This window comes from Gymnodraco acuticeps, unplaced genomic scaffold, assembly GCF_902827175.1.
Source record: "Gymnodraco acuticeps unplaced genomic scaffold, fGymAcu1.1, whole genome shotgun sequence".
Classification (NCBI taxonomy): Eukaryota; Metazoa; Chordata; class Actinopteri; order Perciformes; family Bathydraconidae; genus Gymnodraco; species Gymnodraco acuticeps.
Genome location: NW_022990334.1, coordinates 2,351,715 through 2,366,835, shown reverse-complemented (window position 1 = coordinate 2,366,835; position 15,121 = coordinate 2,351,715). Strand labels below are relative to the sequence as shown.

At 45.1% G+C, this 15,121-nt stretch overlaps 1 protein-coding gene across 1 annotated transcript in view; it reads left to right on the top strand.

Moving 5' to 3' along the window:
• tenm2 (teneurin transmembrane protein 2) overlaps positions 1–15,121 on the top strand; it is a 267,237-nt gene that overhangs the window by 231,233 nt on the left and 20,883 nt on the right. The window contains 4 exon segments of the mRNA XM_034223289.1: positions 1,507–1,707; positions 3,532–3,717; positions 13,253–13,399; positions 14,393–14,600. Of these exon segments, the coding sequence (XP_034079180.1) occupies positions 1,507–1,707; positions 3,532–3,717; positions 13,253–13,399; positions 14,393–14,600 (742 nt within the window).

The following is a 15,121-nucleotide window of genomic DNA, read 5'->3' as shown; positions in this document are numbered from 1 at the left end:
AGCCAGAAGGCAAAGCTCTCTGTCTACCGGGCCATTTTCGTTCCTACCCTCACCTATGGTCATGAAGGATGGGTCATGACCGAAAGAACGAGATCGCGGATACAAGCGGCCGAGATGGGTTTTCTCCGCAGGGTGGCTGGTGTCTCCCTTAGGGATAAGGTGAGAAGTCCGGTCATCAGGGAGGGACTCGGAGTTGAGCCGCTCCTCCTTCGCGTCGAAAGGAGCCAGTTGAGGTGGTTCGGGCACCTAGTTAGGATGCCACCTGGGCGCCTCCCTAGGGAGGTGTTCCAGGCACGTCCAGCTGGGAAGAGACCAAGGGGTAGACCTAGGACCAGGTGGAGGGATTATATCTCTTCGCTGGCCTGGGAGCGCCTTGGGATCCCCCAGTCAGAGCTGGTTGATGTGGCCAGGGAAAAGAAAGTTTGGGGCTCTCTGCTGGAAACTGCTACCCCCCCGCGACCCGACCACGGATAAGCGGGAGAAGATGGATGGATGGATGGTGGAGGACCGCATGTTTTCCCGTGAAGTTAGTATTTTATAAATCGCAAACATTGCGTAGAAACTGGCGTACGCCATTTTTTGAGCGTATATACCTTTATAAATGAGGCCCGAGGAGAGGGAAATAAAAGACAAAGGGAAGAAAGTGACGAATAGAAAAAAGTCGAGACGCAGGGGCCGGAGAACAAGGTCAGCATTTTCTCCTGCGTTTATTTTTTCCCTCTCCCTCCCATCAAATTGTTCTCCTCTTGTCTCAAATCTGATATTCATCACAGCTGAGTCCCTCAAACAATTTACCTGGAGTGCCAGCGACATGAAAATCGATAACTGTGATCTGCCGTTTCTGCCAGGCAAACAGAAACGGAGGGCCGAGGTTATGTGCGAGCGCGTGATTTTATGCGTGTGTGTGCATAGGGGTTAATCATGCCTGAGGAGGAGGAGGGGTGAGAGAGGTGTCAGACAAAGAGGATGGGGAGAGAGAAAGAGGGAGAGAAAAGTGGGAGCGACCGGGACGGAGAGGGAAGGGTGGGCTCTTTGCCGGGAGGAGGTAATTTGTCAAATTGGTTTTCACTCACTGCTCGGACTCAGAGCTGCCTGTCAACCTGGCAGACTGACAGTGTCAGATTCTCCCCTATGTATTAGCGCATTCACGCATACACACTAATGCACACGCACGCTCATGCATGCATGCGAGCGCTCACACCGAATAATGTGTCGGCGAGCCTCGCTGCACTTTCAGAGTGGAACACATTTGCTGACATGCCCCAATTATAGCCTCAGCTATTCATTATTGGTCACTTTAATTGGCTTAGCAATATGTCTGATAGCGTTCTCTTTTGTTTTACTATCATTTTGTGTACACAAAGACTGAAAGTATGTCCTTTGTCAAAAGTTAAAACATATTAAATGTATGTCTCTGATGTGACTTATCTAGACTGCGTTGCTTTTTGTTTATTTTGTTTTCCCCTGTTTGTTTTTTCACATGGGTGTATGTGTGGCGTGATGCAGTGGATTGCCTGGATCCGACATGTTCCAACAATGGCATCTGTGTGAATGGGGAATGCCACTGTAAGCCGGGCTGGGGGGGGCTTCACTGCGAGCTGCCCAGGGCCCAATGCCCAGACCAGTGCCACGGACACGGGGCCTTCATACCGGACACCGGGCTCTGCAGCTGTGACCCTAACTGGATGGGACCCGACTGCTCTATGGGTAAGTAGGACTGCAGTAGAGCAGAGTAAAAAAAGAAGAGTCTGGGCGTCACAGTTAAGCGAAAACGGATTCTGACTTCCCATTTTGCCAACAAGTTGGTCCCCTAGGATACATGGCTAATTAGTTTAGCTTTTTACTCGAGGCTGATATGGTTTTGTCTGGATGAAATGTACAAAACCACAAACAATACAAGTTGCTCTGAAATGGGTTGGAGCAACTGTTGCATTATCTTAGCCAAATTGCTAACAGGAACAAAATGTGACTAGTGGGACTTTAGTGTCAATGCTAAGTACAATCATCATCGTCGGGGCCAGTATGGTTATGACAGCTTTTTATGATTATCAGGGTAGCATTCAGAATGCATGATGGGCAATTCAAGCTACATAAAGCACATTCCATTGCAATGGGCGTCACATGAAAGTCACAACATTGTATAAAAGAATGTGAGTACAAGAAAAAAAAGCTACAACAAAGGGGGAAAAAAACGAAAGAATAACCATGCACCCACATACAACACCAGCGAACATGTAACACACCCCCGCACCAAACCCCCCCCCCACACACACACACACACACACACACACACACACACACACACACACACACACACACACTCACAGAGCAGCTAATACAAATCCACAATTGTAATTGTACTTTAAACAACACAGCAGGTCATCAGGCTATACATTAGCTGGAGGTCTGATTGGACTGTAGTAAAATATGCTCTATGGAGCCAAACTATTATGAGCTTTATAGATTATTATTTTTTATTATAACTTTGACATTGACTTTGAATTGCCCTGGGAGCAAATGAAGTGATGTTAGACTAATGGAGGTCATTTGAAAAAATCTCTGCACACCTGACTGTGACAATGAGAAGAACTCCAGCACACTGTCTTGCTTCCTGCTAAACTATTTGTTTGATTGCAATCGCTCTTCGACCTTCATCGAGTATACAAACAGTTCCATATTTTCTTTTTATATATAAATTGAGTTAATAAAGTCTGTGTCGGGGACAAGAGGAAAATGGAGCTCATCTGCAGTCACTTCCTGTGCATGAGACTCATAATTCCCTAGAAAAACTAAAAAGACATTGCTTATAAAATGCATTTTATAATGAAATGTTCAACTTTTACGATTATTTTTCGTAATGCTGTTGAGCTGCTGTAAGACAGACAGCATCCCCCAGCATGTCTTGCTTCTCTTTGTCAGGATCACAAACACAGATGGAGTATTTTTTTCCGAGATAAATAAATGCTTAGCTTTAATAAAGACAACATTGTTCCTCGCTGCAGGATCTCTCAGCAAGTGTGCATCAAAACATCTGTACGTACTACATTTCCCCGCACATCGGGGGTCCTGAGCACATGGGCGGGGTTGTCTCACATCTATAAACATGCACCGTCGCTCCCTGCAACATCTACATCCCCCAAACTGTGACTGTAATGGAAAGAAACTAAATAAATGCGGTGTTCACAAAAATATTATCACTGATTTAAATTGAAGGTCTAGCATTGTATTTTTGTGGAGTGTACGTAGGTTTGATTGTTGTGGCTTTTTTTGCTGCTTTGGGCACTTTTATGCACATATATTACCAACAATTAGCTATATATATATATAATCATAGAGTAATCTATACATTTCAACATACAATAACAAAATGCAGAAAGGTTTCAATGCATGGTGTTACTGCAGTGCGAAATAAGCTAACACGAAAAGTATTTATGTATTCATTTACATGAACTCGGCTCCTCTTCCCCAATCTCCTAATATTTAGACTCCCGGAACAATGTTTGTGACCCAGATCTTCCTCTCTTCCTTCAGAGGTGTGCTCAGTGGACTGTGGCACTCACGGAGTGTGTATGGGCGGAGCTTGTCGCTGTGAGGAGGGCTGGACGGGCGCGAGCTGCGACCAGCGTGTGTGCAACCCGGTCTGCATCAAACACGGAACCTGCAAGGACGGCAAGTGCCAGTGTCACCAGGGCTGGAACGGAGAGCACTGCACCATCGGTAAGCGTCCACATTTGTGTGTCAACTGGAGGTGTGTGTGTGGGCACAGAAAACCCAGTCAGAACAAACTGGCAGCTCCTTTACACTTTGTTAAAAGAAATCTGGAAAAGTACAGGCAAAAGGGGACATTTTAAGAAAATGAGTGACATAGGAGGTGGGCGAACAGAGAGGAGAGGCGCAAACACCATAAAAGTGGGGGTGGTAGGTTTACAATATAGCAAGATGTAGGCGCTTATGGGTTGCCTCTCAACTGCACAACCCAGGAATGTCAGTTTATTTGGCATTTGTAACACCAAAGTAACTTGGATGAAAGATAAAACTCTTCACCTCACTGTGATCCAAAAATATCTCCAATGCATTTTGTGTGTGCGTGTGTGCAAGTGCACAGTGGTGCCAGTATGTGCGGGTGTCTTTAATGTCAGTCAATCACCTCGTCTCATTCTGACATCACTGTCACTTCGGATGGATGAGTGCCAGATTCCTTTAATTCACCCACATTGCTTTGAGAGACAAAGTCTCCCTGTCACCACAAACACTGAGTGCAATGTGATACACACACAAACAAACACCGCACTGCAGCACATGTAAACGTGCACGCACGCCAACACATATATACGCACAGGGGAATAGCAGCTTATGATCTCCCCGTTCCCCCATCAGAAAGTAGGGCAGCTTTGACTGCAGCATCAGCCCAAGATGAAAGAGTTGTCAGGCTCCAGCTTGGCGCAAAGTACACTTCACTAGCACCAGGCACTGTCGGTGTTAGCTTATCTCAGCTTGCCTGTTGTTCATTTCAGCTCTGCATGATGTTGCTTGCATTTATTGAAAAAGAAATACTCTCCCCATCTCTTACCTTTTGCATGTTTTCTCCCACTGCAGACCATGGGAGCATGGTAGACAAAGCAGGTACCGTATCTGACTCTGGTGTTTTGTTTCTTAGCCTGTGGTGGTAGAAGCTAGCTGCTGCATTTGTGGGTTTCGGCCTGGCTTGGCTCTGTAGACTCTGTGGTGATAACTGTCTGTAGATGAGGGTGCCAGCCTCAATGACGACTCCCCGCTGCAGCGCACCCCCCCTTACAGCAGTGCGCTGCAGCGGGAGCCAGCTGTCATTGAGCCTAGATGTGTTGTGGGGTACCGTAGAGCCTAGTGTGGTATCAGCAATATTGAGGGGCTGTGCTGTGTGTGTGTGTGTGTGTGTGTGTGTGTGTGTGTGTGTGTGTGTGTGTGTGTGTGTGGTGTGTGTGTGTGTGTGTGTGTGTGTGTGTGTGTGTGTGTGTGTGTGTGTGTGTGTGTGTGTGTGTGTGTGTGTGTGTGTGTGTGTGTGTGTGTGTGTGTGTGTGTGTGTGTGTGTGTGTGTGTGTGTGTGTGTGTGTGTGTGTGTGTGTGTGTGTGTGTGTGTGTGTGTGTGTGTGTGTGTGTGTGTGTGTGTGGTGTGTGTGTGTGTGTGTGTGGTGTGTGTGTGTGTGTGTGTGTGTGTGTGTGTGTGTGTGTGTGTGTGAGCTCTAGATTGTCCAATGTTGAAACACAAACACATAACTCTGCTCAGGTATTCTAGTCACGTTTCGCGTAAAGACAGCTGCTTCACATGAGGGGAAAACGGTAAAAGCCGTAAAGAACTTTTGAGGTAATTGGCAATTACATTTCATAGGCCACTGATGCAAGGCCTTAATATGGTGTCAAAAAGGTTGTGTTTACATCTGGGTATCTGTGGCAACATTCCCAGCAATGGTGGAGCGGCTTATACATTTATTTTCGGTGAGTATGTATGTGTTTGATTGTGTGAGTGTGACTCAGCGCGCTATTCTAGATTCTCTATCTTTTCATTAAACTCATACCCTCCAATGTAAGGCCAGATAAAGAAAACAGTTAAGTAAGATCGCATAAAGATACACAGAATCATGGGTAAGGTTAAACATGAACCCAAACAGAGAAAGGTGCATGTCTAGGGTAAGTTGTCCCAAATGCACGGCAGGAATGCTTAATAGATAGCCTCACAGGTGAACTTCTGTCGGGTTACACAGAGCGGCACAGATTGCCTGACAGTACAGGTCCCCCGAGCACCGTTGAGAGTGTCCTCTCACCCTCTACACTTAATGGAATAGCTTTCATTGTTTTATGAAGAGCCAGCCCAGAGAAAAGGTAAATCGCAGGGTTAAAGAGGGAGGGAGAGTAAAGAAGAACGCATGGAGCCAAAGGGAAGCAGAGGGGTAAAGTAATCAATATAATTTCCAAGGTAGCTCATTAGGAACCGGAGGAGTGGATGAGTGGAGGTTTATCCGAGGAAGTGCGGCGTTATCTGGTCCATCTTTAGGCAGCTGGATTTATGGCAGTGACCTTTACTTTATGACCTTTAGAGGAGACAGAGCTGGAAACACAGGGAATTGGAAAACATGTTGGAACTTTTACCTCAAAGTCTTCTTTCATGCTATAAGTTCTCATTCTATCTCACTCCTCCCTCGCAGCGTTGCAGCGGTATCTTTCTTTATCCAGTCATACACCCCGACACAGAGTGTGTGTGTGCTGACCCATAACCCAAGGCAATTTCTTCTCCTATTTAAGGGGATTTTATCAGTCCAACTACATTAGTGAGGAGGGTGGAGTTAATAGTTTCTGAAATCCCACTTTATTCTAGTTAGCATGAGCGGGTATCGACTGGGCCCTGGCATTAAAGAGAGAGGAGTCTTGTGTCAGGCCTGCCCAGGCAAGCCGATCAATGCCCGCTATAGATTGTCCTGTCCGGGTGCTTCATAAGTATTTGGTTGCTTTAAATGGCAACCCCATTTAACAGGCAATCACTGCTAACTGCCTTTGTTCCCCGAGCTCAATACTTGGGGACAATCTATTCCAGCCTGACTGTTAATACAGCGTTGTGAGCAGTCCCCTGATGCAGAAAAGGGTCATAATTAAAGATAAAAACCTTTGATTTGATTCGTCTTGTTGAGCTGAAAAACGTGGTTAAGCTTCTCTGCCCCCCCCCTCCTCCTCCCTTTTTCTTAGGAGTTCAAACAAGATGGCGTCTTTCTCAAAGTCCTCTGTTGACTTTCCCTCATCGCCTGGTGCTTGAGACGTATGATAAAATGCCAATCGGGGTGAAATGCCTGTTAATTTAGCCGCTGCCACGGTTTAGATTGCACTATTTGTATTCATAATGCATGGCTTTATTGATGCAGCGATTTGTTAGAGGGCAAAATCCTACAGAGCAACTTGAGTGAAAATATGTTCATTAATCTATTGAGCGGGACTCAATGAAAAGCATTTCATATTCATAATCTCGCTGGGTTATTTTGTCCTTCCTCACTCTGTGTCAGCACACTACTACTGAGTGGGAAATGTCAGGTAATATCTCTAGGGTGCGTCGTGCTGGGTGTGTGTGTGTCTGTGAGTGTGTGTGTTTGTGTTTTTTAGTAAGTGCCTTTGCGTACATGCACGTATTGTTTTATCAGTCAACCCTGCCTTTGCCTCCATATCCCGTGGGTAGACTTAAGAGTGTCGCATCCTGCTCCTTCATTTATTGAGGAGGAAATCACTGTGACAAGTTTGTTAGAGGCTCTTTGTGCTGCTGGAGAAAACATTGTCATTTTGCCTTTTTCCCCCCGACTCTCCCTGATTATAATGTGGCAAACACACAGACTTGGTGAATGCTAAAAGTTTTGAATTTAAAGCAAAATGGGAAAATTGTATGGCCAGGGTTAAAGTTTTTTTTTTAAAAGACATCGATGTGCAACAGTGCCTCAGTGTGAATGCAAATTATAAAAAATAAAAATGTCAGTGAGCTTTTATAAACAAAAGTTCTTATCTCTTGGTATTTAGAGGATAAAAGGACCCAATTTCGTAGAATGATGGTCCTTCAGAAAAGTGCATGTCTCTCTGTCTTTACATGTCTGAATTAACTCTAATAAGCTACAGAGAGCTACAGAAGTCTGTACCCAGCATGCCTTTCAGCGGTTTAACGGTTTAACGGTATATGATGTCCTTCTCTATACGCTACACAGTGACTACTAATAAATGAGCTCGCACTACACTTCGTAAACGAAGTGCGAGATGTAAACAAAACACCCGCCAATTGTGATGAACACCGTGAAAATCTAAAAACACCTTATTTAGATCAAGATTAGATATAGGAGTTGTCTTGAAGAAATATACACTCCCTACATAGAGTTACCTCAGAAGGTTAATACTACTGCCATATCTGTAAATTCAGTATTTAGCTGGATCCAGTAGCCAGTTAGCTTAGCTTAAAGACTGGAAACAAGTGTAAACAGCTAGCATGGCCCTGTCTTAACTGTAAAAAGGAGAAAATGTGAACAGTAAGTTAGTGTTTGGGACATAGTCTTGACCGGGCACAAAAACCTCTTAAAATCTCTGCTGGTTGCATTTGACAAATATAACAAGGTCACTGCTCCTAGCTAGGATGTAGTCCCTCACATTCTTACTCCCAGTAAAACCATAACATTTAATAATAATAATAATAATAATAATAATGGGTTCCATTTATAAAGCACCTCATATTTGACTCCAAATCCCGAAGTGCTACAAGTGGTGAGCATGAACAGTATAAATAAACATTACACAACACGGTAGAATTAATAAAAAGCAATAGAAAAATAAATAAATAAAAGGGTGATAAAAAGGACTAGGCAAAGGCTCTTTTGAAGAGATGGGTTTTGAGGCCTTTTTTAAAAGCCTCCACGGTCTGTGGTGCTCTCATTTGGTCGGGGAGAGCATTCCACAGACTGGGAGCAGCCGAGCAGAAGTACGAAGCTTAGTCCTGGGGGGTTTGAGGAAGTTGGAGTTGCTGGAGCGGGTGGTCCGCAAGGAGGTATGGGGGGTGAGGAGTTCCTTGAGGTAGGGAGGGGCAGTTCCATGGACACACTGGTGGGTGAGGACGGAGACCTTGAATTCGATCCTCAGTTCCACGGGTAGCCAGTGTAGTGCTTTAAGGATGGGGGTGATGTGATCATATTTGCGCACCCTCATCAGGATCCTAGCAGCGCTGTTCTGAATGTATTGGAGCTTCTGGATGCTTTTGTTAGGGATCCCGATGAGGAGTGCATTGCAGTAGTCCAGCCTGGAGGAGACAAAGGCATGGACCAGCTTTTCAGCGTCAGACAGAGTGAGTGTGGGGCGGAGTTTGGCGATGTTCCTGAGGTGATAAAAGGAGTTCTTGCACAGCTGTTTAATGTGGGCCTCAAAGGTCAGATGGGCGTCCATTTTAACACTCAGGTTGGTGACTATTGAGGAGAGGGTAATGTCCTGGCCGGAGAAGGTGATGGTGGTGATGGTGGATGACCGAACCTGGTGTGGGGTGCCAACTATAATGGCTTCGGTCTTGGAGCTGTTGAGTTTCAGGAAGTTTTGCTTCATCCACGCCTGTATCTCCTCCAGGCAGGCAGTGAGTGTGGGTGAAGGCAGGGCTGCAGAGGAGGTAGGGTTGATCCTGAGGTACAGTTGGGTGTCATCAGCGTAGCAATGGAATGATACTCCATGTCGGCTGATGATAGAGCCAAGGGGGAGCATGTAGAGTGTGAAGAGGGTGGGGCCGAGAACTGATCCTTGAGGGACACCACAGGTGACGTTGTGGGTAACCGACTCTGCCTCGCCCAAGGAGACGTACTCTGTTCTCCCGGTGAGGTATGATCTGAACCAGTCAAGGGGAGAGTCAGAGAGTCCGATGGTGGAGTGCAGATGATGGAGGAGGATGCCGTGATCGACGGTGTCGAAAGCTGCAGTGAGATCGAGGAGGATGAGGAGAGAGGGAGAGCCAGCATCAGCCGTCATCAGCAGGTCGTTGGTGACCCTGACCAGGGCAGTTTCTGTGCTGTGGCCTGAGCAGAAACCAGACTGGAACTTCTCAAATAGGTTATTGGAGTTTAGGTGGTCCTGGAGCTGAGCAGCAACTAGTTTTTCCAGCACCTTTGATAGAAAAGGAAGGTTGGAAATGGGTCTGTAGTTGGCCAGGACTCCCGGGTCAAGGGAGGGTTTTTTGAGACGAGGTTTGATGACAGCGGTTTTTAGGGCAGAGGGGACATGGCCAGCCTGGAGTGAGAGGTTTACGATCTTAGTGATCATGGGGCTCATGCAAGAGCTGACGGAAGGGGGTCCAGGACACAGGTGGAGGGCTTCATCCTCCTAACGATGCCCTCAACCTCTCGCTGAGAGATGTCCGTGAAACAGCGAAGAGGCTGGGTTGTCCCAGGCTGTGGGTCAGCAGTTGTAACTGGAGGTGCAGAGGGGCTAGAGAGGAGGGAGCGGATAGTATCAACTAGGGCTGTGCAATTAATCGTATTTTAATCGCGATTACGATTATGGCTTGCGACGATTAGGAAAACAGCATAATTGACAAAATACGATTATTTTGCTGGGTGCTCTTTCGCCCCTCCCTAAAAGCCCACTCGGCCACGTGGGAGTGACATGTGTTGTGAGTGTTCAGCGCAAGCGAATATGTCAGAACAAGAGCAGCAACTAGTTAAAAAGAAGGGTCGCGGGGAGATTCCCAGTCGATCGCGAGATGTGTCTAAAAATAGAACAACAATATTCTGTTGTATCGTTAATGTCTTGTAACATAATGTTCCCGTGCCAGAATAATGCACTTGAACGCATCAAAGCTTTGTGATTGGCCGGCCTCACCCCATGTGTCCGGGCGTGGCTGGTGAGCAGTGCACTAGTTCGCTGACGTTGTCCGTGTCAACAGCATGGATGGTCAACAGGAGTGACAGTCCGCACACACACAAGACCGCAATTATGGCAGAAGCAAAAAAGCCCAAAATATATAATTTTCACTCCAAGTGGGAGGATCATTATTTTTGTATCTATTCCAATTCAAAGTCCATCTGTCTCATCTGCAATGCGAGCGTGGCTTTATCGAAGAGGGGTAATTTAGGAGCGGCATTTCAAAACAGTGCACAAACGCTACGAGACGGAATTCCCTCCTAATTCTGCCCTACGCTCCAAAAGGGGAGGGGCCTGAGAGCACAGCTAAATGCACAGCAGTCCATTTTCACCCGGCCCAACAACAAGAGCAAGGCTGCTACCAGAGCATCTTATCGTGTCAGTCACGTTCTTGCGAAACACATGAAGTCTTTCGAAGACGGCGAAGTTATGAAAGAAGCTTTCCTGGAGGCTGCGACGCGCTTTTGTGGGACAGTAAAAATAACAGCAGCATTTCAACAAGTTTTTGATATAATAAAAACTCAATTTAGATACCGTTATTAATCTGCTGTAAGTTTTAGTTTGTTTGAATTTATTCATGATAATTATTGTACAAAATGGTATAAGAATGCAAACATTAAGATCTGTTCTGTTTAAATTGATTATAGTCTATCAGTTCAGAAACTAGTGTTGCTTGCATCCTATTTTAAAGGCATTTCTTTTTATACTCTAATAAAATGCAACAAAAAATGGGTTTGATTCTATTAATGTTGTCTTTTTTATTGCACTGTTGCTGCAGCAGATTACTGTGTAGCTTCAGATCTGAGTTGTCTTATTAGTAAGCCTAATTTATACTTTTGTAGCAACACTATTTTGATATAATGGCAAAGAAAGGGTTCTTCAGAGTCTTTTCTTTTTTTCCTGTGTCATATGTGGCAGCACTGCCACAAGTTCCTCTTCAGAGAGGGTCTTCAGTACAGGTGGCAATATCGTCACCTGCCTGTGCTCATCTCTGAAACCAGACCATGTAAACAGCCTGGTATTTCTTGCAAAAAATCTTTAAGAGATGACATGAGCAGCCCTACCAGCATTTGCCATGGTGGCCTAAACATTTTTATTTGGTCTTAAATTGTAGTTCAACATTTATTTCCTGTTACTTCTGGACCATGACGGTTGGCCAGCCTTCAACGTTTAACTGAGTGGAATATGTTGAATATGTTTTACCAAAATGTTGGCTATATGTTAAGGAGTGTTCAGTAGGTTTTGACAGTGCACTGCAACATATTTGATTTCATTTATTTTGGTCTAATTTATTTTTATTTATCATATTAATATATGTTTAGTATGGTTTTGGAAGTGCGCTCCAACACATTTATTGATCTTGTTTATTGGTAAAATATTATTTGTTTTAAAGTTCAATGAATAATCGTCAAAATAATCGTGATATCAATTATTGACCAAATAATCGTGATTATGATTTTTGCCATAATCGCACAGCCCTAGACTATCAACTTTGTTAGTGAAGAAGGCGGCAAAGTTGCTACACTGCTTCTCAGTGGAGTCGGAGTGTAGAGGACTTTGGGGTTTGAGGAGGTGGTTTATGGTGGAGAAGAGTTGCTTGGAGTTTCCAGTACTGTTGTTGATGAGGGAGGAGTAGTACTGGGACCGTGCATCTCTGAGGGACTGTGCGTAGGCCTTCTGGTGTTCACGATAGGCTAACCGGGTGAACAGTGAGTCCTGAGGCCTTGAGCCGCCGCTCAAGGACACGCCCAGCTGTCTTCATTCTCCGCAGTTCGCCGGTATACCAAGGGGCTGAGCGCGAGAAGGTGACCATCCTGGTTTTGAGGGGGGCGTGCAGATCAAGGAGACTCTTAAGGGACTGGTTGTAATATGCAACTGACTCATTTACTGATGAGAAGTTGGCGGAAGAAAGAGTTTAAGTTTTTTAACACCTTTTTAGACAGCTAAGCAAAAGAAGATCTACACACTTCATTGGTGCTGTGAGGTGAATTGTGACAGAGCAAAGCTAGCTGCTTCTAGCCTTTATTCTAAGCTAAACTCACGTTACACTTTGCAAAAACGAATTAGCATATTCCTCAAAATGTCAAGCTATTCTTTGAAAAAGAAAAAATCACCATTTCAACCAACCAGGAGCTACCAGATAGTAATTTCTCAAGATGGCACTGTCTTCTATAATTGCAAATTTCCCTATCCAGATGCCCTTAAAATGTCTGCTTTTCCTCGCCTTAAAGTCGCTCTGGAGTTGTGGGTGGCCTTGCTATGCTAGTTACAGAACTTTCTTGGCTCCAGGGCCTCAGATTCTGGTAGAGCTTTTTGCATAATCTAATGTGAAGGTTTATTAGTTCATAGACTGCCACGGCGCACACACATACGCACACACACACACTATCAAACATAATCCCATTCTCTCATGAGAAAGCATTACTCTCAGGCCATCAGAATCCCATTACCTACACTGAATCATAAGTAAGAGAGAGAGTGTGACGATAGTGTGGGGCTCCATCCAGTAAGTGAATCAAGAGTTCTTTCCACACACACACACACATTAGCTGCCATCCCAAAGGGCGCAGAGACATGCGGATGGGATGTGGATGAAAATCGAACGTGCTGAATTGAATAGACTTTTTGAACAATCGATATTTACAATATGCTACCACGTGCTTATTGAATTGAGTGAGACTCATTGGTCTATCATAACCACATGAGAGCGCCTGTGTGTTTGTACGAATGTGTGCTCGTCTGTGCATCATCAGTGATAAAACAAACAAGCATCACCCTGCTTCTTACCCACCACCCCTCCCTCCCTCCCCCCTTCTCCTCCCTTCTTACCTCCCTCCCCCTCTATGCGCCTGTCCTCTCCTCGCAGACGGCTGTCCTAACTTGTGTAACGGGAACGGCCAGTGCACCATGGGACAGCAGAGTTGGCACTGTGAATGCCAGACAGGCTGGAGGGGCCCAGGATGCAGTGTTGCCATGGAGACCTCCTGCGCCGACAACAAAGACAACGAAGGAGGTGAATATGGGGGGAGCAGGAGAACATTTGAGATGAAAGTGTTTTGTGCAGGCATCACTTAAAGGGACAATTTGACCCAAAATACATATATAGCCTGGAGAGCTATTTATCAATGTAGATGTCTTTAGTGTGAGTTGCCAACTGTTGGCAATATCAGCCTTGGAGATGGCTGCCTTCCCTCAAATATAATGCAACTAGATTAAAAGGGCCAAATAAATAACTTCAAGAACAGCTTTGTCTTTTTCCAGAAATTCTGACCTTGTTGCTCCACATAATCCACAGATTTTGTGAGCGGTTTCATGTAGGAACTATTGTATGCCTCTAGCATCCACACCACCAACTCAATATCTGAGGAAAGCCTTGAGAAAATGTCTTCAAACATGCCACAAACGTACAATTAAACTGATGGATGACCTGATACGACTTTGTTTTTCAAAGGTCAAGGTCACTGTGACCTCACAAAACACATTTTTGTCCATAACTCAGTAATTCATATGTTTTTTATTCCAATTTCTCTCAAATGTCTTATAGGATCAATTGAAAAGGATGATGTTTTGCCCAGACTCGGCAGTAACTCATATCATTGTGTACAAGGCAGCATAAATATACTCATGGACTTGTGCTTACTTGTATACAAGTGTAGTTTAGGAGAAAGAAAATAGTTCCTACATAAAACCGCTTAGAACAAGCTTTTATCTAGAGTAACACATGTATTTTTCCGAACTTGGAGCACAACAAGCGAAACTCCATGTTGTTTTAATGTAGCTACAGGTGGGAGGAACTGCCCTTTATCTCTTGCTTGTGAAAGAAATAAACAAGTTAGACAAGAAAAGTAAATTAAGATAGAGAGCTAATCAGAAGAGCTCTCACTATGAATGCCTTTACGAAGAATCAAAGATTATCAAATATTAAATCAGGAATGGAAAAGTTGGCTGTAGCTTTTTTTGCATTCCTTGCTATTCTCACACCACAACCTCGTTACTGCTCTCCCAGATGGACTCACAGACTGCATGGACCCAGACTGCTGCATCCAGAGTCCCCTGCCAGAACAGCCCGCTTGTGCCGCGGGCTCCCGGGACCCCCTCCTGGTCATCCAGCAGAACCCCCTGTCCCAGCCACGCGTCCGCTCCTTCTACGACCGCGTCAAGATGCTCGTGGGACGGGACAGCACCCATATCCTCCCTGGGGAAAAACCCTTTCAACTCGAGGTATGGCAAGAAAACCACATTAGGATTCATGGTGCTATATTAGCTAGACAAGGTGGACATATTATTTGATGTACGCACTAGGAAAATGTATGTATGTCATGCTCATGCTGGCCAATCATGTTAAAGGGGTCTATGCCTGTGAGATTGCATGTTTGAGAATATTGCCGCTTTGATGCTCCGCGAAGGTCTGACATTTATACGAGTAAATGCATGCGGTTGAAAATAGCACAACTTTAGATCCAATGACGTAAATATCAAATAGACTTTAGAATGGTTCACAGAGCCCGCCAAGGTCCTATCAAATCCCAGAGCCAAAGCAGGGGCGAGCCAAGATCTCCCCGCAGATTTAGCAGAGCTGTGAAGCGCTGTCCATGGGGCTGATTCTTGTCTGCACACATTTACACACGCCTACATCAGATGTTTCAAAGGAAAGCTCATCAAAGTGAAGTTATATGTTATTCTATATGTGGCAGTTCTCCAAGGCACACAGTCACACGCAAACATACACACACAT